The following is a 25,174-nucleotide window of genomic DNA, read 5'->3' as shown; positions in this document are numbered from 1 at the left end:
AAAAAAAAAAGGGCCCTGATGGGGTTGGTTAACGAAGATTATTGAGAGAAAGAAAGGCTAAGAATTGGATAAGACCCAATATAAAACTAAATTCTTCTGTAGGTGATGGCAAAGAAATTTAAGCAATGAACACAAGAATGACAATCTCCAAAAGATTCCAAAAAAACAGCATAAAGGAGGAAGAGCTTTAAGTATATTATATCCTCAGAATTATTATTTTCATGCAGTAACAAACTAAATCTAACAAAAAACAATCTCAAGAGCGTTCTGATTGTCAACAACAAGATTATAAAATGGTTTTTCATAGCAATTAAGCACAATCGACTGCTTTATTAAAATGTAGAAGAGAGTTCACCTCCCTACAGATGTGTAAAAAATAAACAGAAATTTCCCAAATGTATTCACCCAAAGATTCCTGGTACCAGGAATCCTCATTAATTCTAATCAGAAAAACTGAAGGGTTTAATGGATTTCTAATGGAAGGGTGAGACAACATTGATTAAGCTAAAAGAAAAGCCACTAGATTTATGAGGTGTCTGAGAGATTGAGAGGGTGTGGGGAGGGAGAGAATTCCAACTCTTCCCTTTCTGAAACCACATTTAGCATGAGTTCCCATCTTCATTCAATCTCAGCCCTTGCCAAGCTAGGTTTTTTTATGCGATCTTGGGGTTCGAAAACCCGATTTGGGTTCACTATGGGTCCACCCAAAACAATATAGCACACTTATTAGAGGGTAATGACAATCTCGTAATTGACCAGATCCTTCAAGGAGTCACTTGGTAAATAAAAGGGCTAAGGACACAAAGAAAAATAGTACTAATTGAATAAGGACAAACTTGGAATGAAAATTAAAGGACAAAAGAGGATAATAGAGGTAGAGAGGGGCAATTTTGGAAACTGAGAAAGAGGAGTTAGAAATAACCATGATTGAGCTGTACTCAACCTCTTGACAGGGAACAGGATGGTGAACCAGCATGTAGTCCAGGTGATCGAACTCTGTCCGAAATTTTAAGTGCTGTATGGCAACACAAGGCCTGCTAAATCCAACAGTTGTTCATTCCCCTATTAAGAAATGACACCCTATTCACTTAATAGCTTGTAAACAGTCACTCAAAAGTTATATATTTAAAAAAAAAAATCCTCTACATCCTTTACATTAACTCAGTACAGCCAGCTTGGCTAACAGAAATCATTAGTTCCCAAAAGAAAGAAGCAAACCCTTATAGCAGTAAAAAGATTGCAAGCTTGCAACATCTATGAAAGAGTGAAAGAGAAGCTCTTCCATCATGGCTAGATTACATTTCGGAACCAACATTTATCAATCCCACTTATCAATACCAGAGCTCAAAAGGTATTTTCTTCAAGCACCATGCTCAAACCATTTTCTGTTTTACACACACCAGAACAACCCTCAATAATAATAAAATCTTGTTTCCGGATATTTCAATTGGTCAAATTCCAAGCAATTGTACCCTTTCGAGAAATGCCTGAAAGAGTAATGAATATTATTTATATTTCAGACGAAAGGAACTCCTCTAAGTCCAAAGTATTTCGAAGTTTTCACTGGCTAACCCATAGCACAGAATAAGTTAAGATAATTTCTAAAAATATTGATGTGATGATGAAAACACACAACGGGTGGCAAGGGAAAGCAAAAGAGAAATTGGACGCTTATAGTTATAAGAGATCCAATCGTTTGGTCACCGCCTGAAGGATAATGGATCTCAGGAGCAGCTAATTACCTAAAACATTAGAGGCAGAAACCAGTCATAAAAATTAATGCAATCCTGGGTCACAAAACCCCATTTGGGTTGCTATGGGCCCACTCAAGTGATAAATGATAATTTAAAGGTGACGGCAGTTCTGTAATTTTCAAGATAGGCCTTTAAGAAATAAGGTAACAAAATTTGGGACCAACTCGGAATTAACTATAAAGAAAAAAAGGTACTTTTGGAAATTAACATAAGGATTTAACAAAATAGGAAGGTAGTGTCTTTTGAGTAAGTATGAAGAATGCGTCCTTATTAGTAATTACTTAAGTGGGTTGTCTTCTACCTCAACACAGAATGCAACCAGCAGAGATGGGCAAACCTTATGAATGAGAACTCACCCAACTTAGTCATAGATTGACTTGAGATTAGTAGGAATGTTTTGTAACTGCCAGGCCTATGAAGAGATCAATAACAGAACCAGTGGGTAGAAAGAATAATATAATATTTGGACCTGCAACTGGGTTTGCAGTAGGAACGAAATCAGTTCTGAGCTTTGAAATAGAACTATCTAAAGGATAGGTTTCGGGGAACAAGATTCTGCAGTTCAGGTTGCCTATGGAAGGGCTTCATTTGCCCCAAAACTCAGACCCAATGGATAGGTCATTAGGGAGTTTGATCAAATCCCTCACTACACAGTTGATTCGATAATAGCAGGACAGAAATTAGAAAGATGATACAAAGAAGAAGGGAAGGAAAGAATACAAGAGGGAGGGAATAGTTCGTGCCTTTTATTGAAAGAAGATGAAGAATAACCTTAAAAAGAAGTAAGGCAGGGAAGGTCTGGATCAATGAAGAGGAAGGGGATGGGAAAAGTATGACCAATCCTTGGCTAAAACAGCAACTCAAATCATTCCATTCAACTCTCTAACCCCATCATAGGATTGCATGCATATAAGTAAGAGGAAATCTAAGAGCAACCCAGTCCACAAGGCTCCCACTACTGCAGGGTCTGGGGTGGGGGGCAAATGTAGCCTTACCCCCTGCTTCACAAGAAAGGCTGTTTCCAAACTTCAAACCTATGGCCAACATATTGCAATAGTGCAACTTAACCGTTGCGCCACAGTCAAATAGCCCAAGTAAGAGGAAATCTATACTCAAAAATAAAAACTGGCTCTAATAAGGAAACATGGAAACTGGAAACTAACTCAAACAATGAAGCTAAACTCCTACGTATCTAACTCATACCAAAATAAAACATAATTAAATAAAATATTACATCACAATATCAACCAATTTAATTCCTAAATATCCTACTGGACCAAAATCAGATTTGGACCCTGCTCATCCAGTCTAGGCTTCCAAATAGGTTTGTGCCGGTCCACGGAAAAGCTACTGCATCAAATTTATTCATATACAACCTTAAAGGAAGCTAAATACTTATGTCAACATTCTACACTAACATTGAATCAAAAGGATAAAAGGAAAATCAATATATCCTTTGTCCCATACTTCGCTCAGTAAAGCTAGAGCATAAAAGGATAAGAAAATCGATAGACTACACTCAAAGTTATTCGAACAGAGGATTAAATACCCTAATGACCTTTCTGACTTATTTTGTTTCATTTTAGATTTTCCTTCTCTTTAAATAAATAACATTTTTTATCCTTTTGGAAAGATTCTTTCCTGATCAGAGATTTCCAAGAGCTTCAAGAGCTTCAAGAGCATGAAACAGGAACATGAGGGGATATATATATATATATATATATAAAAGCTGTTGTAAATACAGAAGATGCTTGACAACTCAAAACCATCATCAGTTCATTTAAATACAAAACTGCTTCCTTTAAGTGTACCAAGATTTCTTTTCCATATCTGCAAGATGAGGTCAATATCTAATTACATAGTTTTCAAGGTGTCCCCTTGGCGTCCAAGCGGATTTTTTTGGATGGGCACCTTGTTAGTGTCGCCTAAGTTTTTTGACCCCCCTTGACCACCTTGGTTCGCCTAGATGCCGTGAAAACTACGCCATTTACCCAAACAATAAGAAAGGACCCTACTATTTGTATCAATATCAAAGTTAAGCTTTCCTCGTATGAGATTCCTAAAAAAGAGTAATACGAAAACTTGCTTTCTTTTGAAGTTCATTTCAATAAATTCTACCTCAAGGTGGAAGATGCAAAAGATCCATTTGAAGCATTATTAATGTTAACAACACAACAGTTGGCTCCTAACACCCATCATAGATATTAGGTACCCAGAAGAGGATATTCGGGAACAGGAACCCTTCTAACAAAAAGTGAGAGTTTCAATAGCCACAAATCTAAGCTCCACCATGGCTTCCCTCTATATAGTAATAGCCATTAAGCTAATCAATAGATTCGTTGAAGAAAACTAGCACATTATAGACATTTATTACTGCCAAACTCAAATTAATTTTAACGGCAAAGGCGAATTATATATAATTTGAAAAAGAGGCATATTCAATACATCAGTGTTGCCAAAGCATGTCTGTATATTTGAACTTACACGACAATCCAAATGGCACCAACGAAAGGGACAGCACCCCACAGCAACCCACATACAAGGCCAATAACTTGCCGGATCCAATGTAAAGCATCGCCCAATTGATCCTGCAGAAAAGAATCATTGACATTTACTAACATAAGAACATTCTGGCAATAGCCAACGATAGTGCTGAATTCGAAGGTGATCCTACAGTAAAATCATTGTTCTTGGTTAAATATGGGAAACCGATAAGGAATAAATGGGAATACCGAATACTTTATAGCAATGAAAATTTTCAATTTCAATAACCCGCCAAGATCAACGAAATTGGAAAACATGGAACACATCTAGAACACAGTAGATGAAAATTGGGGAAGAAAATGAAAGTCCTCTAAATCTTAGAAGCAAACTCAAGTAGTAAGATTGAAGAAAAAGGATAAAGTTTTAGTTGACTTTATTAAAAGCTATATTGAACTATTTTCCAGTGGTAAAGACACAATAACTAATCACTCACTCACTAAACTCTCCTCGACATCACAGAAATATCCGATCGAATTCCAGATAGCGTAAATTATATATGAAGACAACACATAAGCGCCGAAATACAGTACGAACAATATTAAAAGAAATAAAACCATACCTTGTCCCACGAAGCTTCGGGATCTAACAATTTGGCGAGTTTAAACGGAGAGACACGATCGTTCTGCTGCTGAAGATTAAATTTAACCGATTTTCCTTCTTTCATACTGTAGATAAAGGAAGCTACCAAGAAAAACAAAAATCGCAGTGAACTCAACCAGATAGAAATTCCTATCGATCTTGCAATTTGTTTTTCGGTCAATTGCTCTTTCTTTTCACCATAAACAGGAGTGGCGAAGAAGAAAACATGTTAGGGTTTTGGATCAGCGAGATATCAATGGAATTAACAAAGAAAGCGTCGTTAGATCATCAAACGAAACAATGCATCACTGTCTGAAAAGAGAATTCACTGGTGGATCTGGAGATGGAGAGAAAGATGCAGAGAGAGAGTTTTCCTTCCAAAATTGCTCTCCCTGGCCAACTCCAGCTGTGATGATTGCACGTGATGAGATTTAACAGGCACCCAATGAAGGTTGGAACTGGAACTGGAACTCTGGGAGTACGGACAACGGAATAATCCTTTCTACATTCGGAGAAGACTTCACTGTTGTTTCCTACGAGTTTAGGACAATCTTAACCGTCCGATAAGGACCCAACGAGGTAGACCCAAGGTTCGCTCACCGGACTTAGTCACCTAGCCCCGTCGCTGGGAAACTTGTGGGCCGGGATGGTCTGGGCGAATCTATATCTAACAGAGCCCGGTCGGAGCCCGTCATTGTAATCGGATTATGGAGAATAGGATCAAGTAGGATGGCAATGCTTAAGTCGGCCCATCTGGGCCCATCTGTGCTATCCAGGTCGGGCCTGGGCTTTTCCCTGAGGTGGCCTCATAGCCTCATACATAAGGTGGGCTAGCTTAAGCCTCAGTGGTGATCGAGGCCAAAAAGTGAGAGCCAAGTTTGAGGCTCTAATTCGTACCAACAAAAAAAAAAAAAAAAAGGTTGAGGCTCCACTCTAGTAGGTTAGGGCCGACCGTGGTCTGGTTTTGGTATATACATCAAATCTAATCCATTGATGGTCCATTTCCCCATCACAAAAACCGTTGATGATGCATGACTACTGGCAAGGATTAAAGTATCGGTATCGGTTGTCGTATCGATCGGTTAAAATTAAGATACATATCGGAGGGTATCATATCGTATCAGAGATACGCTAAGATACGTTAAAGATACACACATAAATGGATAGGGAACACATTTTTATACACTTTTGCATAAAAAAATAGTTAAAAAAAAAAAAAAACTATATATAACATGTAGAATGCATAAATACTTAAGTAGAGGGTATCATATTGATAGACAAATATATTGAGTTGAAATTGTTCAAAATGATGAGGTTTGAGTTTCTTACAGTTTTTTTCTTTCCTTATTGCCATTGCCACTGTGATGAGTGCCGTGAAGAGTGTCATGGTGGTTCAAATCATTGGCTAGGACCTTCTTCTTCAATAGGAGCAACTACGATGATATTCTGCACTTGTCGAATATAGGCACAATATTTACCCCAGTCGAAATATTTATGATAGTGAGTCTCCCATTCATTGTAGAAAAATTAAATTTTTTTTATAGAAGTTGTAGATTAAATGTTTTTAAAGAACATATAAAAAATAACAAAGTGTGGACCAATATATTTGAGTAGATCTGATAAATAAATAAAAAATTGAAACCTCGCTTTTTTGGGGAAAAAATATGGGTTTCATTTGAAATCATGTATTTAGTAATTATAAGTTATGACATTATTTTTAAGAGTTGAATGAACTAAATTTTATAAAAAAAAAAAAATTGGGGATTTTTTTTAATTAATTTTGGAATAAAAAAATTAAAAAATATATTTTTTTTTGAGAAAAATCAAAAATTTTCATGGAAGTTGTAGAACACTTGTTTTTACATAACATATAAAAAATCTAGAAAACTGTTGGTGAGAGTGTGAAGTGTTTGTTTCAAACAACAAAAAATTCACACTTAAGTAGTCGTATCGTACGATACGGCTCGATACTGCACGATACCTTCGATACGTACCGATACGGTACCGATACTATCGGGAATTTTCAGATTTTCAAAAGTTCGTATCGTAGAGTATCGTACGTATCAGTACCGATACGGTACGACACGATACGATGCGTATGATACTCCGATACACAAAAAGAGGCCCAAAATTCCCCGTAGCGTATCGGTATGTATCGTGCCGATGCCTACCGATATGGATACGTATCGACCGATACGGCACGATACGCACTGATACTTAAAACCATGACTACTGGTAATTACAGGTTGAATTTCCATTAATTAACGATACTTCTATGGATCTGGCTCCTCTTTTGAGTGCTAATCGTTTAGGTTGGCTCATAGTTTTTTGGGAGATCGACATGTGCCTAGGTGCTGATTTAACAGTTTTTGGTGTGGGGCCTCTGTTTTGATCGATAAAAGCACAGTCCTTGGATCAACGCTTGGACACGTGTCAGTCGCCCAGATAGCTATAGAAGCGACTTGGGCAATCAGCCTCAGGAAAGGATCCCGATCCTACTACTTTATGTGTCTTACCTATTTATCTGTCAAGTGGTAGAGATATTTATCCAGTACAAGTGTAGGCTCAATTTGATTGTAGGAGAATACATTTAGTGCAAACTTTTTTTCCCATTTCCCTTTTCAACCAAACAAAGCCGAATTAGCGTAAAGGTAACAATTTGTAGTGCAAATTTCACTCGGCAAACTTGAGCCTGCCCAATCTTGACAAGCACTTCCCTTTTCAACCAAACAGAGCCATAGTAGTGTAAATGTAACGATATGTAGTGTAAGTTTGGCCCGGCAAGCCTGAACCCGCCCAATCTTAACAAATCATCCTAACATCTCCAACCCCACATGGCCCTAAAAATAGAATAGAATCAGTGCATGAGGCTCCATCCACTACAGGTTCTAACAAGGGTCATAATATACACACACTTACCCCTACTTCAGGAGACTATTTCCTTACTCAAATCCATGACCACTACGTTTCAATGAAACAAATTTGTCATTGCACCAAAATCCTCCCTCATGACCCTGTATATATAAATATATAATATAAAATTTTACATAATAACATCATACATGTGAAAAACATAGTACCTCGACCTTGCCTAATGATATATCTTTTAACGTACCTTAGAAGTAAAGTATAAAGTTTCCTCTCCATCCGTTTAGAGGCCGAGGGAAGTGGAGAGGGTTAGGCAATTATTCTATTACACCCTAGTTTTTTATGAGAATTCTACTACAGTTGTTGCATCCCTTAAGTTTTGAAAAAGCCAAACACCTCTTTAGTGACATCAAAGGTTCTAGCTGACTTAGTTGATGAATCCACTGGCTTTGTAATTGTAGCACAGGACCACATCCCACGTCCACCTCACTCCCTCGCTCCCTCCCTCTTCCCTAGTGCGCATTTATGTTCTAGTCGTGAAGGTTGCATGCCATTGTGTGTGGCACATGCAGCGTTCATAATGGTGCGCTTCTGTCTAATCCCCTACCTCAAAATATTATAGTTAAAAGAAAGAAAAAAAAAAAAATGTCGAAGATCAAACGAGACAGAAATGGAATGGACAGCCACGCAAAATTCTCTTATTCACACCTTTATTTTATATTTTTTTCTCCTGAGACACACACACACTAAGTTTTAAGTTGAAGTGGAATTGGTCATCAGGTAAAATTAAGTATTAAAATTTTAAAGAGGAAAAGAACTAGTTGCATAGTTTTTGTATTAACTCGGGCAAATAAGGGGTGCATATGTGCATAAACAAGGGTGGATTGTGTGATGGTATGTAAAGTCTATCAGAGAATAGTCAAAGGATATTCTTGACTTTGTACTATAAGAATAGGGAGCAGAATAATTATAACTTAGATGGGTGTACTTTTCTTCACCCACAATGCAATTTTTTTTTTCCCTAATTGGATGTCAAATTGAGACCTTAATAAAGTAAGCACGATTTCCTTGTGTTCTCGGTGGTAATTATTGCTAAAGTCAAATTAGGCTCAAACTTAATGTATAAGTAGGCCAAAGTAGAACTTGATTCTCACTAGAATTTAGGCCATCTATAACTAATCACATGCAACTATAAGTTAATTTGACATTAATTAGTGATTAGAGAGTTAACTAATGCAGATATCGAGTGCCTACAAGTATTTAATCATTAATAAGCATCCATGTGATCCAAAGTCTAATAAGTACGCTGCTAAACTATCATTCGTGTCATGCATGGAGTGATAGAGGTTTTTTTTTTTGGGGGGGGGGGTTGTTGGAGGGTTATTATTTCATATATGAGGTTCAAAACCACCATTAAATAGACTCCTAGTGTCAAATTATCTATTAAAATTCACTTAGTAGACCATAAGAAACAATCTTATTGGTGGAAGGACCAAATCGCTATGGATACCAACACCTTAAGACCCGGATTTTCTGGATCACAAATCCTTATTCACCGATAGTTAGGTATTGCCATCTGTTTAATACACTCTTAATGAAATAGATGGAGCAGATGTCGTCACCTAACTATCTGTGAAGCATACACCTCGGGATTTTACAGGAGCACTTGGGCGGGTTCATAGACAGCCGCCTAAATCCAACCCAGAAAAAAAAAGAGTGAGGTTGGACCATGTTTTTTAGGCCCAAGGTTGGGTGAAAAATAAGAACCGTTGGGTTAAGTTGGGCTCCGATTGATATTTGGTAATTCAAAACCCACCCCTAGTCTGAGCCCCAAAAGACCTTTTATGTCGAGTTATGCAGATGGCATATTTACATACATAACCATATGTATATTAAGATGAATTATTACAGTATACTATAGCTTATTGCCTTACCATACTATTTTTTTAACTATAGTTAAATAGTTCAAATCTAAAAATAATTTTACATATAAAATAATTTTAACTTAGGCATTTGAAAAAAAATTTATATATATATATATATATATAAGAGTCCTCGAAAAATCTAAATTCGAGAAGTAAGATATTATTTTTTTATAGAATTATAAAATTAAATGAGTAAAATATTTTAAATCAATCATCTTAATAAGTTTATCAAAGCGCTCCAAATATTTGGCACATAGAGCCAAATTTGTGGATAGATGGGCCCAAAGATTTTTGTCAATAAAATTTTAACCATAAATATGATTTGCCAAGTGACAAAACAGAGGTCTGAAAATTCACAACCATGTTAGTGCAATACGATGGTCGAACAATTGGAGTACCATAGGAGTGCATGGATATATGTGAGAGGCATGCCAATATAAAGGGGGTCAGATTTCTCACTTGTAAATGAATGTGTTAGGATCAATCTGTTTCAAGATAAATTCGACACGATGGTAGGTTTTCTCACCTTGTAAGTTAGTTAATTATAAATTTGAGTTATTCTAAAGGTCGTATCAAAATGCCTCACGTACCCCTTCCCAACTTCACTTTTCTTAATAATTTCGAAGGTTCTGTTTCAGTCCCTGCAATGAGCTGTTAGGTTGAGAGTGCCATCAAATTTGACGGCCGAACTGATTTCTATCTTCATAAAATGGTCATAACTCATAAAAGTATGTGAACTAGAGAATACCTAAAGTTGGAACGAAACCAGAAGCACTTGTCGGGTGACTCCAGCCTCCAGGTCATCCTCTGGGTATTTTTTTATGGTAAACATCATTGGGTCATTGATTTAACTGCTTAGGTCCTGTCCAGATTCCAGAATCAGGTCGCTATTGGCTTCTGTTGCACGGAATCTGTCCGAAAAGACTATTTGTTCCACACCTGGGACAGGTGACCAAATCCTTACCAGAAAGCTAAGAGTAATATAATAGAATCGTCAGGTTGAATCTTAAGCAATGTTCTCCAGGTATAGGACTTCAGGAACCATAATTCTACAGAGGCTTAATGCATATGGTCCAACCCATCAACATCTTTTTCCTTTACCATTTTTAATGGTCAAACAAAATACAAAGGTAGGTTGTTTAGGTAACTAACTTAGTTGGTTCTTAAAAAATAAATATGATTTAAAAAAATGATAAATATTCAATAATGTAATAATCATAGAAAAATCTCTAAGGGATGAATTGACCTTATGGTGAGAAGGTGGTAACACCTAACTCATATCTATTCGATTCAGTCAAAACATAGATTATTGATAGGAACCTTTCAACCATATTGAAGAAAAAAAGGTCCTATACACCTCCATACGATGATGTGGATAATATATTCATTTAATTTATACACCAATGGCAATTATACTAGGCCCGAGAGAAATGGTTCGACCACAATTGGTGCATAGAAGCTGCTTCCCCCCTCCCCTTCTCCTCCAATAATAAACATTATGACCATTTACCTTGTATTTCAATAAATATTCATGCAATGAGAACTCATGCAAGTCACAAACCTCCCTTTCTCTATAGTCCCTATTCCCCCAAAGAAGATCGTTAGATTATTACACTATGAACAATGACTCAAGACATAGGATTCAAATCCTCTCCAACGTGTTGGATGCTATGTGTGCATCTAATGGATGAGAGCCCCTTCAAGTGGATACTCAGGTATTAGTATGGTGCCCAGATTGCTCTCAATCATCGTATGCGACTGAACACCCAACACTGTTGGAGATGATCAAAGTCTCAAGACATGGGCACAGGCATGTAATATCCCCTTAAAACATTGATAAAGGGAAGACATATTGAAGTTGTTAGAGAATCTCTAACAAAGCCATTGAGTGCATTGATAAGGAGCCAGACCAAAAGTGGCTTGGGAATAGACTATTAGAAAACATAAGTACGACTTTATTCTCAATTAAGTGTGGCTTTAAACAAAGCTAAATGGTGAATGAATATATGTGTGGCCAAACCCATGTAGTAGCTTTGCTTAAAAAATAAAGTAGTTGGGAAAAAAAGCGTAAAGTTATTATTATATAAAACATCACCAAATAAACTTATGCTGTCCATTTTAAGCATAGGATACATCTAAAAGTTATTACTATATAAAACATCACATAATAAATCTATGCTAACTATGGTTAACTAACCCCCATTTCAAATCTCTCTCTCTCTCATATGATGATTACATATATAAATATTAGATTTTATTAGCAGTATAAAAGCAGGAGGTCAACCAGCCTTCTTATACCAATATTTTATATAAAACATAGTCTCTTATAATTATATTATAGCAACAAAACCTTCTTTAATTTGGTTTTAACAAAATAATTCTCTTATAATAATAAAATGTATTTATGATCACATGTAGTATGAGAGACTCATGGTTTTAAAATGGATTAGAATGTCAGTACCATTAAATGATATGAAAAAATGTAGTCAAACAAAGCACAATCAGATTATATTACCACTAAAGTAGCTTACTTTGCTATGTATATTATTTGTTTAGATTCGCCGGTTGTTGAATGGATGGAGAATGATCTGAATATGCCATACTACCTATCATATGCAAAGTTGTTTCCTTTTCAAAGGCTATATGGTGAACCAAGTGTTCTTACCAAAATAAAAAGAATTCGGGCTTAGAATGGCTTGCATGGATACATTTATCAAAGTAGTCCAAATATATGTCACGTGACAAATGGAATGAGAGCAAAATATTGTGAACAGGGTAAACTCTAGTGCTTCCTTATCACATGTAAAATTTCAGTCTATCGCAAAGTTTATCAAGTGGTGAAATTAATGTTTAAAAATTAACGAATATGTTAAGTTCTAGAATTTAACACGTAGTTAATTCAAACATGTGCCATTTATCCAATGATTAGAATACCACATAATCATTTTATCTGCAGAAGACTCATGCACTTAGATATGCCTGGCCTCTAAAGCAAATTAGAAACGGAGTTTATTAAAAAAAAAAATGATAAGCTTATTATACATGATTGAGATGTGGGAACTTTTAGAGGTATCCTATGTTTAAACCGAGATAAATCTCTTCTAATTACTTTTCAACAATTGGTAGATTTTCTTAAAAATTAAAAAAATACAAGATTTTGATGGCAACATGTTATTGGGCGGTGATTTATTGAAATCAATACATTCTAAGAATAAAATTTTAATATATATAATACATCCCTGACATCAAAACAAATATTTTTTTTGTTTGAATGACATGTCAACAAGTCAAATTAATTTGAAAATATATCTATAATAATATGCAATTACGTGAATAATATGACCATCAAATTTGGACCATAAAAAAAAAAAAAAAAAAGGACTAGACAAATAAAATCATTTTTTGTTTCCAATTGATTTAAGCAGCTAGCATCTAAGGTAGCCCTTTTCATTTGTGGTTAAAAATTGTTTCAATTTTTGAATGCCCTTCAATTGCTCAATTTAGATCCTTACCTTGTAAATTGTTGCTGGGTGAATTCAGGATGTAAATGGATCGATAGATTGAATTTGGATTGAATGTCATTGGATTTAGATATTCTTAGATCGGATTTGAATATTTTATGAATACGGATTGAATTCAAATTTTTGGCTATATGATTACTCTTTGACTTATGTAATCCAGATCTTCCTTTTTCTAATGAATAAATTTGCTCTTAATTCATCTTTTTAATTTGGCTTAACTTTTTTCCTCATTCTCCCAAACTTGTATAAATTTAAAAACCCCTTAAAATCATTAATTGATTATCTAATTAGATCGAATAATTATTTTTCAGATAATTCGAATTCGGATATGAATACCATGAAAAACAAATTCAAATTTAGATTTCATTTATCCATTTACATCCCTAAACTAGGAATTGGTTGGGAATTGGGATCGATCTTTTTTTTTTTTTGGATGAATAATTGGGATCGATCTTAATACCCGTTGATTCAACATAATTGATTCTCACAAAGAAACCCTAGAATCGATGAGTTTTCAAATCTAAGGCAGATTCCTAGTGGAATTAATTTTGACCGACTTTAATCCGATCTATATCAGAATAGAAAACGATCCTCCATTCCTGTTTTGCATCAGTATGTGCTATGAATTTTCCTTTTTCATTAACGCTACCATTAAAAGTCTTAGTGAAAATTTAGGTAATTTAATATGCAAAATAGCAAATTAATTCTAGTGGAATTAATTTTGACCGACTTTAATCCGATCTATATCAGAATAGAAAACGATCCTCCATTCCTGTTTTGCATCAATGTGTACTATGAATTTTCCTTTTTCATTAACGCTACCATTAAAAGCCTTAGTGAAAATTTAGGTAATTTAATATGCAAAATAACAAATTTAAGTGTTGTTTATTAATTATTTAGAGGAAGTAAAGCATAGGTGGAACCGTGTAAGGCTGGAAGCTTAGGAGTGGAATACAAAACCAGACGCTAAGTTGGTAAACCACTCACTTTCTGACAAAGCTTCTATTGTGGCATTCCACGATGCTTCCTTAACTCCCAAGACTCCAAATCCCTTATTCATATTTTGATTAGGACGATATCCTGATTCAAATTTTGGTAAATCGAAGCTTTCCATCTTTTAGTTCGTGAAGAAGGTTATCTTTCGATTTTTCGTTTTTTGCTTTACTCTCCTCCTATTCCTGTCACGAGAATTGCCATTATTCTGCTCAAGACGGAACTTGATCATAAATTCCATTTGCTTTTCTTATTCATTCCCAAACCGTCCCATTTCTGCTGTCGATCGAGCATTTGAAGTCTTCGTTTTCTTAGCTCAAAGTTGGACTTGGACCTGTTAGTGGAGATTTATCTGCTGTACGACCCTGATTTTCCAATTGGTTAGTTTTGTTAATTCATACATGATGAGGAGGGATCCTCCCTCGGATATTGAAAGGAGGGATCCTCCTCCCTCGGACATGGAAAGAAAGGGTTCCGGTAATCTGAGGCGACGCGATAATGTGATTCATCCGGTGGAGGCAGAGACGTCGGCATCGTCTTTCCATTGGCGAAGGGAATTTCTACCTTTTGGGGAATGGTTTCCATGGTTGATACCTACATTTCTTCTCGTGAATGTTACTCTGTTTTTAATCAGTATGTACATTAATAATTGCCCGAAGAACTCGGTTTCTTGTGTGGCCCGGTTTCTTGGGCGCTTCTCCTTTCAACCATTCAAGGAGAATCCTCTTCTGGGACCTTCCGCAGTCACGTAAGTTCTTCTCATCAGTTTACTATTTACTTTGTTTCCGAACGAATGGGTTTTGATTCATTTCAGTTGAGGTGTATGTTTGTAACATCGAACCCTTTATTGGTGGTGAACTGTGAATCCACTATTCACAAGTTCACACCAACCCAAACGTAAGGAAGCGCTCCTCTCAAAGGAGGTCAATAGGCACCATTTATGAATTTTGTTTATATAACTGTTGTCGTTTCTGGATAACGAGCTTTGTTTATGAAGGCGGCATTGGGCATTTGGATCTTCAAATTCCCTCCCCCCCCCCCCCCCCCCCAAAAAAAAAAAATGGGGGTGGTGGGGGTGCTAAGTGTTTTTCTTATCCCGGCCACATCCCATCATCCCAATTCCCCCAAAAAAGCCTGGACGGGCAAGGCCACTATCAGCCATATTGGCCTGTACCCTTTAATACACTGCTTTATGGGATATTATTTTGTAAAAGGAGTATTTGTTTTGTTTTCCTCCAGTAACCAGAGTGGCAGCCTTGTGGCCTCTCTCATCTTGGGATGGTGATCATATGTATTGCATGCTATCTCTATTACTTCAAATGGTTTTCTTTGCATCAGCGGTCAGTTAGTGTGTATGTATTTGGTAATTTTGCATTGTCAAATCACAAATGTGAACTTGTTGATAAGTATGGTTAATAATTGTTATAGTTGGCTTGACATCCATTTATGAAGAAGGTCTGGTATGTTACTTCTTGTGGTTTGTGATATCTTAACCATATACTGTATATGTCTTTAATGCCTAGAACTGAATTCTCTTACATATGATGATCAATAATTGCTAAAGAAGGATTAAGTTTGAGAAACAGTTATTTGTTTTATTCCTTCAGGCTAGAGAAGATGGGAGCTCTAGAAGTGAGTAAGGTGGTCCATAAACACCAGGCATGGCGCCTTTTTACTTGCATTTGGTTGCATGCTGGGGTTTTCCACGTGCTTGCCAACATGTTAAGTCTTCTGTTTATTGGAATTCGACTAGAGCAAGAATTTGGGTTCGGTATGTATGTAACTTCAAGTTTCAAAAATTATCCCTACTTGCAAAATTTTGATCTCTCTCTTGAAGATTACACTGTCAGACTTCAATATTAAGATGATTGAGTGCTGGATCCTGGATCTTAAATGTTCGCAATTCCATCTCTTTCTTTATAAGTATGTACACTGAGTGCTAGCTTTTAGTTTGACAGGCAGATGTTCAAATTAAAAGAGTCAAAGATGATAGATAGGTCTTTGCGTGAGCATTCAACCCAGTTTCTTATCTCCAGAGTGCTTCCTCCTGATAAGCTACAAGATTTTTAGGAAAGTGAAATATTGAAACATTAATAACACTGACATGCTGAATCATAAAATATTAAAATAATCATCCATCAAAATCATGATCATAGTTACACTCCAGGGATTGAGTGGTACGATGATCAACTTAGAGTGTTGGGAAACCTTAAGAATATTGATAAATGACTAGAATGCATTTTTGATTTTCTTTCTAGAACTTGAATCAAAGAATAGAGGATTGCAAGATGGATTTTAGATGGACACATAGATAATTGATACAGTATCAAGCAGGTAGCAAAAATCTAAATCCTAGATACTCCATACTTAATGGCCTGTCCCAAGGTTAGCAACTCAAGCTATTATTTCCATTCGAGCCATCATTTTAGATGTAATTGTTGGAGGAGTTGTCTCCAATTCCTCCACGGCAATTAGCCCCATATACATCTTTATTGACTATGCATCTGTTTCTTTCTGTCTTACTTTAAGATATAAATGAGTTTTAGGTCACTTGACATGGAATTTCACTTTTCTTCTTGGTATTCTCCATTCAGTGATTTCCGTTCGTACGAAAAATGGAGAAAGAGAGTGCAGTTCGACCCTGTAAACAAATCATCTTTCATCACACCAGACTTTTGTATCAGAGATATGACATACTTCTTGTATATTGTCATGATACTGTACCGACAGTGGGGGTGCAATACTGCATGGACATATGGTTATATTTTTCACTCCTAATAATATGCTTATTTTTGTTTACAAGTTGTATAAAATCTGGTGTATCATAGCAAGGGAATCTACTGTATTAAATTCCGTATGCATTTCAAGTTGCGTAAAGGATTTGGAGGACTAGTTGTGAAACGTAAAAGGATCTACTTGATACATGACCAGGAAAAGTTACATGGGCTGCTCAGGTAGTGGCTCAGCGGCACTCCATGTGCTTGCTTCAGCACCTTCTCCTTTTGTGAAACTGGAAAATTTCAGCCAATAGTTCCTCCTCTTGTGATGAAAGATTTTTTGCAATGCTTTTAATTATTTGAATATGCTGATGATTTTGGAGGAAGGATCCAATGTGTAGTCAGGTATAGGGCTGAAGAGTGATGCAGTCCAATAATGGGGTGTCAAGCGATCTTCTCTACATGCACACTTCACACACAAAAAAGAGTGATCTAGGAAAATTTGTTCACTTGTCAATATTAGGAGTGTTCCTTTTCATTTGAAACCATTTAAATACTACAAAAGCATATTTATCTTTAATTCCCTAAACTATAAAATGATATTTAGCTTTAAAACCTAATACTGGGGTTTATTGTTCTGGGCCAATGTGAGCTTGGTGTTAGATGTGTGATTTCTAGGAGCCTTGGCTGTACATCTCAAATCATTGTTTGAAGGTTAAATATTCTGCATACATCCTAGCTTGTGGTTTGAGATTCATATCTAATGCTTGCATGGTCCTTCCGCAGTGCGAATAGGTTTGCTATATGTAATCTCTGGATTTGGTGGGAGTTTGTCGTCAGCTCTGTTTATCCAATCAAATATTTCTGTTGGTGCTTCTGGTGCACTTTTTGGTTTACTTGGAGGCATGCTTTCTGAACTCATCACAAATTGGACAATATATGAAAATAAGGTATGAGAACATGTTCAATTGAACTAGGCTTGCAATGGAAATGCTTTAGCTCTGTGGAATGAGTCATGTTGCAATGTTTTAGCATCTGACTGACAGTTTAAAATTGTTTTTCCAGGTCGTCGCCTTGTTGACCCTCCTCTTCATTATTGTAGTCAATTTAGCAGTGGGAATTCTCCCACATGTGGACAACTTCGCACACCTTGGAGGATTTGCTTCAGGTTTTCTCCTTGGGTTTGTGTTTCTCATTCGCCCACAGTTTGCATGGGTTAGCCAAAGAAGTAGTGCTCCGAATCATACCACATCTTCAATGAAACCTAAACACATGTTATATCAGCATATACTATTGGTTCTTGCTTTGATCCTTCTAATTGTTGGGTAAGTCTTTGACTTCTAAATCTGTCCCTCCATCTGGGTTCTTTCATGTGCATTTGGAAAGTAGCTTTTTGACAATTATCATTCTTAAAAATTGCACCTGGTTTTTCTGAGTTTTTATGAATCGTGATTTCTTCTGATATATGAAAAGAACAAAGTTTTCTTTTGAGAGGGCAGTTTCTGTAACACCCAAACCCATAATGAGTTTCTAGCACAGTAGCTTTAACTACCATTGGGCAGTTTGCTTAAAAACAGGAGGAAGAGCTCTATACAAGTTAGGCAGTACAGTGGAAATCAGCCACCAAATTTTATATGTAGTCTATCAGTCTATGAAAGGAATTTCCCCACTTATCCAATTGTCAGACTGACCAAATCATCATTGCACCTGGCAGAAAAATAAGTGCCAAACCGTTTCAGGGTTTGTCAGTGATAGAAACACCCCCCCTTTTTTTTTTTGAAATATGGATTTCGGAAAGAAGAATTTGTACTCTTTGGGTATTTATGCTAGATTTGAAGGTGCCTGGTGTGACTTTAAACTTTGACAGGATGAATCTTAATAGAATTCACTGTCTTGCCAGGTTTGCAGTTGGTTCAGTTATGCTCTTCCGAGGGGTCAATGGAAATGACCACTGTTCCTGGTGCCATTATTTGAGCTGCGTTCCTACTTCGTCGTGGAGCTGCAAGTCAGATGCCATGTATTGTTTGGTAATATACCCTTTCTCTAGTTCTCCTATGATCTGGACCTTCTGGTTATTTTGTACAAATTAAATTGCTGAGTTGGTGAAGTCTTATAACTGTTTGTTCATTCTCATCCTTGATCAGTACCCAGTGTCAGCTGAAATCTATAGTTTTCCCAAGGTGGAACCCCTATACTGTAGGGATCCATTACCCTGAACTATATGCTTCACTCTCTCTTCTCACCCAAACCCATCTCCCCCAAGGGGAAAAGAAAATCTCTTGTTATTGCCTGTGTATGGATGTGTTTGAACTTGACGTGAATTCAACCTGGTGTTGCAGTCTAGTCAAAACGCAAACCAGCTGAACTTAACATGCCAAGGCAGCGGGAGGACCAAGAGTTACCCATTATCTAATGTATCAGATTCCCAGATCAAGGCGCTATGTGCTCAGCTCTGTAGTTGATGGTACTCATATGGCTCCAAAGAAGGTTGATGGCTCCTCCATGCAGGTGGTTTCCAATGCTGTCCATTCTTCCTATACAACTCATTCGTTTATAGCTTTCTGCTTTTAACAATGTGTTGCATTTCGTGTAACATGTACATGTTGGGACTTGAAGTAGTATAGTCTGCCAATTCAATTCCATTTATATGACAAACTGGATCTTCAGGTAATCCCTAGAGTGTTTCAGTAATAACCTAGATCACTTTATTTTCTAGCCCATGCTTTTCAATGGACTGAGACAATCAAACTGGTTCGAACCTGAACTGACAAACTTTCGATGTTCTAATCTCTTTGGGTTGGTAGCCAGCTTTTTGTAGAGTGGCTGGGTGAAACAAATTAAGGGAAGGAGAGAGAATTTTGTGGTTTAAATGTCCAGTGCTCTGTGCACGTATAGAAACTATTGTCAATGGCGCATCCACAATAAGAGTCCATAACGCTAGAATGCAAGATGAGATTGCAATTCTGGGCCTGCCCAAAATCTGGCCCAGGTAATAAACAGACTGTTGTTGAACTTGGTACTATAGTCTGAACATGAAATGCGTTGGGTTCAGGCATGGGCTCTGGGCCTTGTGTGTTAGTGTACTCAGTGTACCCCTTCAATTTAAGCACTATCCCACCCAGTCCTCATAATTTTCTTGATTAGTATATGAGGTAAGCGTTATGGGTATCCCGAAATGGTCTATGGATTTTTATTTAAAAATAAAAAATAGTTTTTTTGTTACGATTTTACCCTTGGACCATACATGTGTATCAGAATCGGAAAGATCACACTGATCAAGGCCGATACCATTCTGATCTAACTGATACTGACCGATCTGATTCTGATCTGAGTTTTAGAACCGTGTCAAGAACTATTATATGTATCAAGCCATCTACTTTTCCAATGCTGCTTGTGGCCTGTAAATTTCCGATTAGTCCTGCTTCTCTTGGTTCTTCACAAGACACAATATTGTTTATTCTGAGAAGAATTTTGATCGATTGGGAAATTCTATGCTTTTATCAGATTGGGAAAATTGATGCTAATATTTCGAGTAAGCTGGGAAGTTGATGAATCCTCTGGTTAAGTCCATTGTTAGTTCAAACGAGAATGGCAAAAAAATAGAAACGTACGGTACGGGTTTTAAACAGATAAAAACAATGAATAGTACGGTAAAAAAAAAGGTAAAAAAAAGGGAACGGTAAACGGATGAAAACGAACAGTACGAATATTAAACGTGTAGTTTTCAAAAAAATGAAATTAAAAAGACGGTAGTATACTCATGCAATTTGAGAGATTATTACTTGTATACATGCATCTAATGTTCCAAAAGCTCTAGGAGTCCCAAGATAAAATAGCCCAATGGGCTACAAGAAAATGAGATGTTGTTAGCTTTTGCTTCTTCTTACTCAATGGGCTATAAGAAGATGAGTTTTTTTTTTCCTATAGATAGTATGGAAGTTAAAAACCAAGTACCATATTGTCTTCACTCTTCACTTTTACTAATAGTGTTTTTATTTATTTATTTTTTTTTTAAATTAACTTTTTTAATAAAATTCCTATTTTACCCTTAAAAAATGGATACGCGTTTAAAACGGATTTTATTGCCGTTTCTGTTTTTTTCCCGTATTGTATAATAGCATACGGAAAAATACGTTTTAAACGGCAAAAAAACACAACTGCATTTTAAATGCGTTTTAACTAACAGTGGTTAAGTCTAGTGGAAAGCATTGTTGGAAAACCAGGTTTTGCGATTCAACTCGTCCTCTTTAAATCCTAGTGAGTCGAAGTGAGTCACAAAAAATTAGGCTTAGTCATGTCAAATTTCCCCTCCTTATTTTCATACTAGTCTTTCTCAAGCAATTCCAATAAATAATTAATAGATAAATAAAATGAGACAAGAGAGAATAAAAGTGTTTGTTTTTCAAATTTTTTTATGAAGCTCATCATTCATTGTCTTTTGAATGAAAGATAAGGTCCGACTTGGGGATGCCATGATCATAAATCATGTTTTTTAAATTAAAATTTAGATGTATACACTGAATAATCACTAGATTCAATACAGAAAACTTCGGTCATTGAACATTTAACCTCATTAGAATATATTTTAGTTTAAAACTATTCAGAAAATCCGACTTATATTTTTTACAAGAACCGGCCTTTTTATTGGGACTCGGGCAAAACAAACAAGTCTTGAATGACTCGGTATGATTTGGTCTTAGTCTTGTCATTTCTTAATACAAGATGAGTCTCCATGACTTTTGACCAAGTTTTTAATCTTTTAACCAAACTCGGCTTAGTTTTCCTAATCGAAACCTAGTTTGCGAACAATGGTGGAAAGTATTAAATCATATGAAAAAAAAAAAAACACAATATTGTTTATTCTCATAAAGTATTTTGATCGAAATATGTTATGAACCCAATTCTCTTAGATAAAAGAAGCTTTCCATTTGTATCGATATGGAAGGAGCCAAAATCCATTATATAGTTCTCAGAAGCCAGCAATCCGACAAACTTAACAACACTTGAAGATCAAGCTTCCCCCACCCCCAACCCATGAGTAGATCCAATTCAAGCAACAAGCTTATAAACAACAATAATAATAACAATTATAACTTTATCCCAATTAAATAGGGTCGGTTATATGGATCCAATTAGAAAAAAAGAAAGTTTGGAATAATCATGTAAGTACAAAATAAGAATAGAAATCGCATAATATCCTATGATATTAGTCATAAGACAAAGACAAGCTTAAGATATAAATCAGATACCCATCTCATACCCAACCTCCTCCTTCTCTACCAAGAAATTGGTGTGAACCAAATGGGCGGAAACAACTTCGAATGTGAAACATTTTTGAGAAAAGGTTCAATATTATAATTTTCTACGTGAAACACACCCAAATCTTCGCAAGCTTTTGGTCTATGTAAGATAGATGAAGCATGGTGAGAAAATACATCTGTGAAGTATATGCAATTTCCTCTAAATCAAGGATAGTCAACTGTCGAGACAGAGCAGCCGGTACTTGTGCCAATAAATAGCATTTGATCACCCAAGTTGTTTACCTTAATCCAACACCGACCTTGTAGATCTAACTTGAATATGCTGAACGTAGCAGTTTTGGGACTAATCGAACGATCGTGAAATAAAGCACATGGAACAACCATTAGCAACTCTCCAAGACATTCCACCAAATAAACAGTCTTCACCATCTCATTACTGGGAAGGGGAAGGGTAATATCCTCTTCTCTTTCTGCTGGAGGAGCAATGTTACAACTTGATGCTTTTGGATAAGAACCTTCTAACTCCACAAGTATAAGATCATATTGTAATTTAATGGCATACAAATTTCCATCATAAAAGATAATGTCTTCAAGAGATTCTCCTAAATGGTGATTTTCAAAAGGCGTCCAGGCCTCATCCCCTGGTCCACAGAAAGCTAAATGATGTGTACCATAAATCGCTACAACCAAAGAGGATGCAAAATTGTTGCCATCCAAATTAGAATTGTCAGTAGGCAACAACATAGCCTTGCGAATGTAGTTTGAGCTCTGTTCATTAACCGTACATAGAACTCCCTGATCTATAGGAGGAAGAGTAGATTGATTTGGAAGTAGAATTGAAACCTTGGTAAATGGATTCAAAAGAAAAATGCGACCCATATTGCCCACCATTATCAACCATCCCCAGTTACACCCACAACACCGAGCGCCATAGACTTCAGGGCATTTCTTAAAAATTTCGTCATTAAAGGGATTGAAAAACCTATGATGATCACGATCCTTCTACTTAGCGCAGGAAAGCATCAACCATGGGAGTTGAGGACGAAGGATAAACTGACGTATTTTTTTCGCAGCAACAGCAATCAATTGCCTTGACTTACACACTAAACTAAAACGATAGTAGACCACCAAGTCTAACTTGTGTACAATCAGAATCATTATATCCTCTTGAAGTACTGAAATCGAGGAGTTCTTCGACAGTTTATTATAATAGCTGCCGTATGAAGTTGAGCTGGGAACAATTGTATTGCAAGCCATTCTAATTTGCTGCATATAAGCACACAGATATCACTATTTGGTAATTTAAAACTCTACCTGAAGAGCTAATAACTTAATACCAAAAATAATGGAAGGGATAAAAAACGATAGAACTGAGTAGCTGGAGCGATGATCTTCAATAGTAGGATATTGAAACATCCAATTTTATGATCCACTAGTGAGCTCTCTCTCTCTCTTCCGCTTGATCCAATTCTGATTCAGTTTTTGCAGTTCCGAAGGAAAGCCTAGTACCGCTAGCTACACACGCCTCACGTCTCTCCCTGCTGTGAATCGCAAATCCCAATTAATTGATCTGGATCTTATATGGCGAAAATTTCAAATCTGTAGATCCGAAGCGCACGCTTAGGGTGTTTATATCGGCAGGGATGGAAAAAAAAAATACGAACAAATATTCCTCCCTGCACCCAGACACAAGGGCATGCAAATCAGGCAGGGCACGGTGTTTCATTTCGTGTCCCTCTGTTTGTGGCGTAGGGGTCATTCCTGAACTAAACAAATTTTCCCAACAAAATATAATCTGTAGATAATGATTTTATACTTGAAATAAACACATTATAATATTTTCTATTGCATCTCATGAGATGGAGATTTTTATACCACGAACAGCTTGAAATCTAGCTCCAAAGTGGGGTGTTCGTTGCTAAAGAAACCAACACATAGTATATAAAGCTTCTTTGCAAAATCAACTTAGGTCAACCATAATAGTACCAAGAAGAAGTCCAACTAATCACATGTTTGGAGTTCTAACACCATATCATGGGTAGTGACAAAGCTTCAAATACAACTAACAAAAAAAAAACCTCCAGGATAATATATGGGAAACACCAAAATACCTCTTAAGAGCATAATGAAATATCACATTCTGATATTTATAGTTCTAAATAGCCATCTAGGAAAAGCTTTTTTTTTTTTTTTCTTACAATGGATAGGGTTTTAATTTAGTCTTTTAGAAGCAAACGATTTGACTATGAAATTAATCAATTGAACCATACGAAATGACTTATGAGCTAGAGTGGATGAATCAAATAAATTCATCACAAAGTGGGAATATTTCACATTTAAAAAATAAAAAATAAAAAGTAAAAAAATACCAAGTGGGATATTGAAGTTGTTATAATGCATAGACACCCAACTTTTGCAAACACTTTGATTTAGCAAGGGAAACGTATGATTAATGAAAAGAAGACATGTAAGAATCCAACACTATGACCTAACTTATGTTCGCTATTTTGCTTAATAGAGAATAATCATTCTGGTATTTTTTATCTTAATTATTGATTTACACTATTTTCGATCAGGAATGTGCTTTATTTAAGAAATAATAATAATAATAATTTGACTGGTGAAATGAACTTCAAATTACATGAAACTTTTATATTAGAACAAGCATAATATCAGTTTGTTTGTTTGTTTGTTTTGTATGTGTGTGTGTGTGATGTTAAATTACTTACATGAAAAGTTATGAACATTAATACAAAAGAAAATTTGAATGCACGTATGATTTTAACAATATTTAATGTAAGGATGGGAACTTGAAACCAAAATCGTTTACCGAAATTGAATCGAACCATTTACATAGAAATCGCAAAACTATTTAGGGCCCGTTTGGTATCGTTCTAAAAAAATGTTTCTGGAGTTTTTTCGTTCTATTGGAACGAAAAAATGGAATCTTCTGTTTGGTGCACTTATGGTCTGTTTCTGTTTTTTTGAAAAAAAAAAAAAATGAAAAAACAA

At 36.1% G+C, this 25,174-nt stretch overlaps 3 protein-coding genes across 5 annotated transcripts in view; 1 reads left to right on the top strand and 2 right to left on the bottom strand.

The window, feature by feature from the left end:
• LOC122057067 (respirasome Complex Assembly Factor 1-like) overlaps positions 1–5,408 on the bottom strand; it is a 9,371-nt gene extending 3,963 nt beyond the window's left edge. Inside the window, exons 1-2 of the mRNA XM_042619062.1 lie at positions 4,858–5,408; positions 4,239–4,342 (exon numbers count right to left, since the gene is read on the bottom strand). Of these exons, the coding sequence (XP_042474996.1) occupies positions 4,239–4,342; positions 4,858–4,962 (209 nt within the window). The 5' untranslated portion in view covers positions 4,963–5,408. The remainder of the gene's footprint in view (positions 1–4,238; positions 4,343–4,857) is intronic.
• An 8,713-nt stretch (positions 5,409–14,121) lies between these two features.
• LOC122056993 (RHOMBOID-like protein 1) lies at positions 14,122–19,616 on the top strand. 3 transcript variants are annotated; one of them, XM_042618973.1, is made up of 7 exons: positions 14,122–14,932; positions 15,792–15,955; positions 17,688–17,851; positions 17,967–18,226; positions 18,802–18,928; positions 19,241–19,409; positions 19,521–19,616. In XM_042618973.1, exons 1-6 carry the CDS (start codon positions 14,586–14,588, stop codon positions 19,361–19,363), a joined length of 1,185 nt encoding a protein of 394 aa, XP_042474907.1. In that variant the 5' UTR covers positions 14,122–14,585; the 3' UTR covers positions 19,364–19,409; positions 19,521–19,616. The 3 variants fall into 3 exon arrangements, with proteins under 3 accessions (XP_042474907.1, XP_042474906.1, XP_042474905.1); XM_042618972.1 differs by having other exon boundaries at positions 19,518–19,616; XM_042618971.1 differs by having other exon boundaries at positions 19,241–19,616.
• Positions 19,617–22,366: 2,750 nt separating this feature from the next.
• LOC122057978 lies at positions 22,367–23,053 on the bottom strand. Its single transcript, XM_042620355.1, has one exon. It carries the CDS (start codon positions 23,051–23,053, stop codon positions 22,367–22,369), a length of 687 nt encoding a protein of 228 aa, XP_042476289.1.
• Between the last annotated feature and the right edge of the window lie 2,121 nt (positions 23,054–25,174).

Source organism: Macadamia integrifolia, chromosome 12 (genome assembly GCF_013358625.1).
Source record: "Macadamia integrifolia cultivar HAES 741 chromosome 12, SCU_Mint_v3, whole genome shotgun sequence".
NCBI classification, from domain to species: Eukaryota; Viridiplantae; Streptophyta; class Magnoliopsida; order Proteales; family Proteaceae; genus Macadamia; species Macadamia integrifolia.
This window is presented reverse-complemented; position numbering and strand designations above follow the sequence as displayed.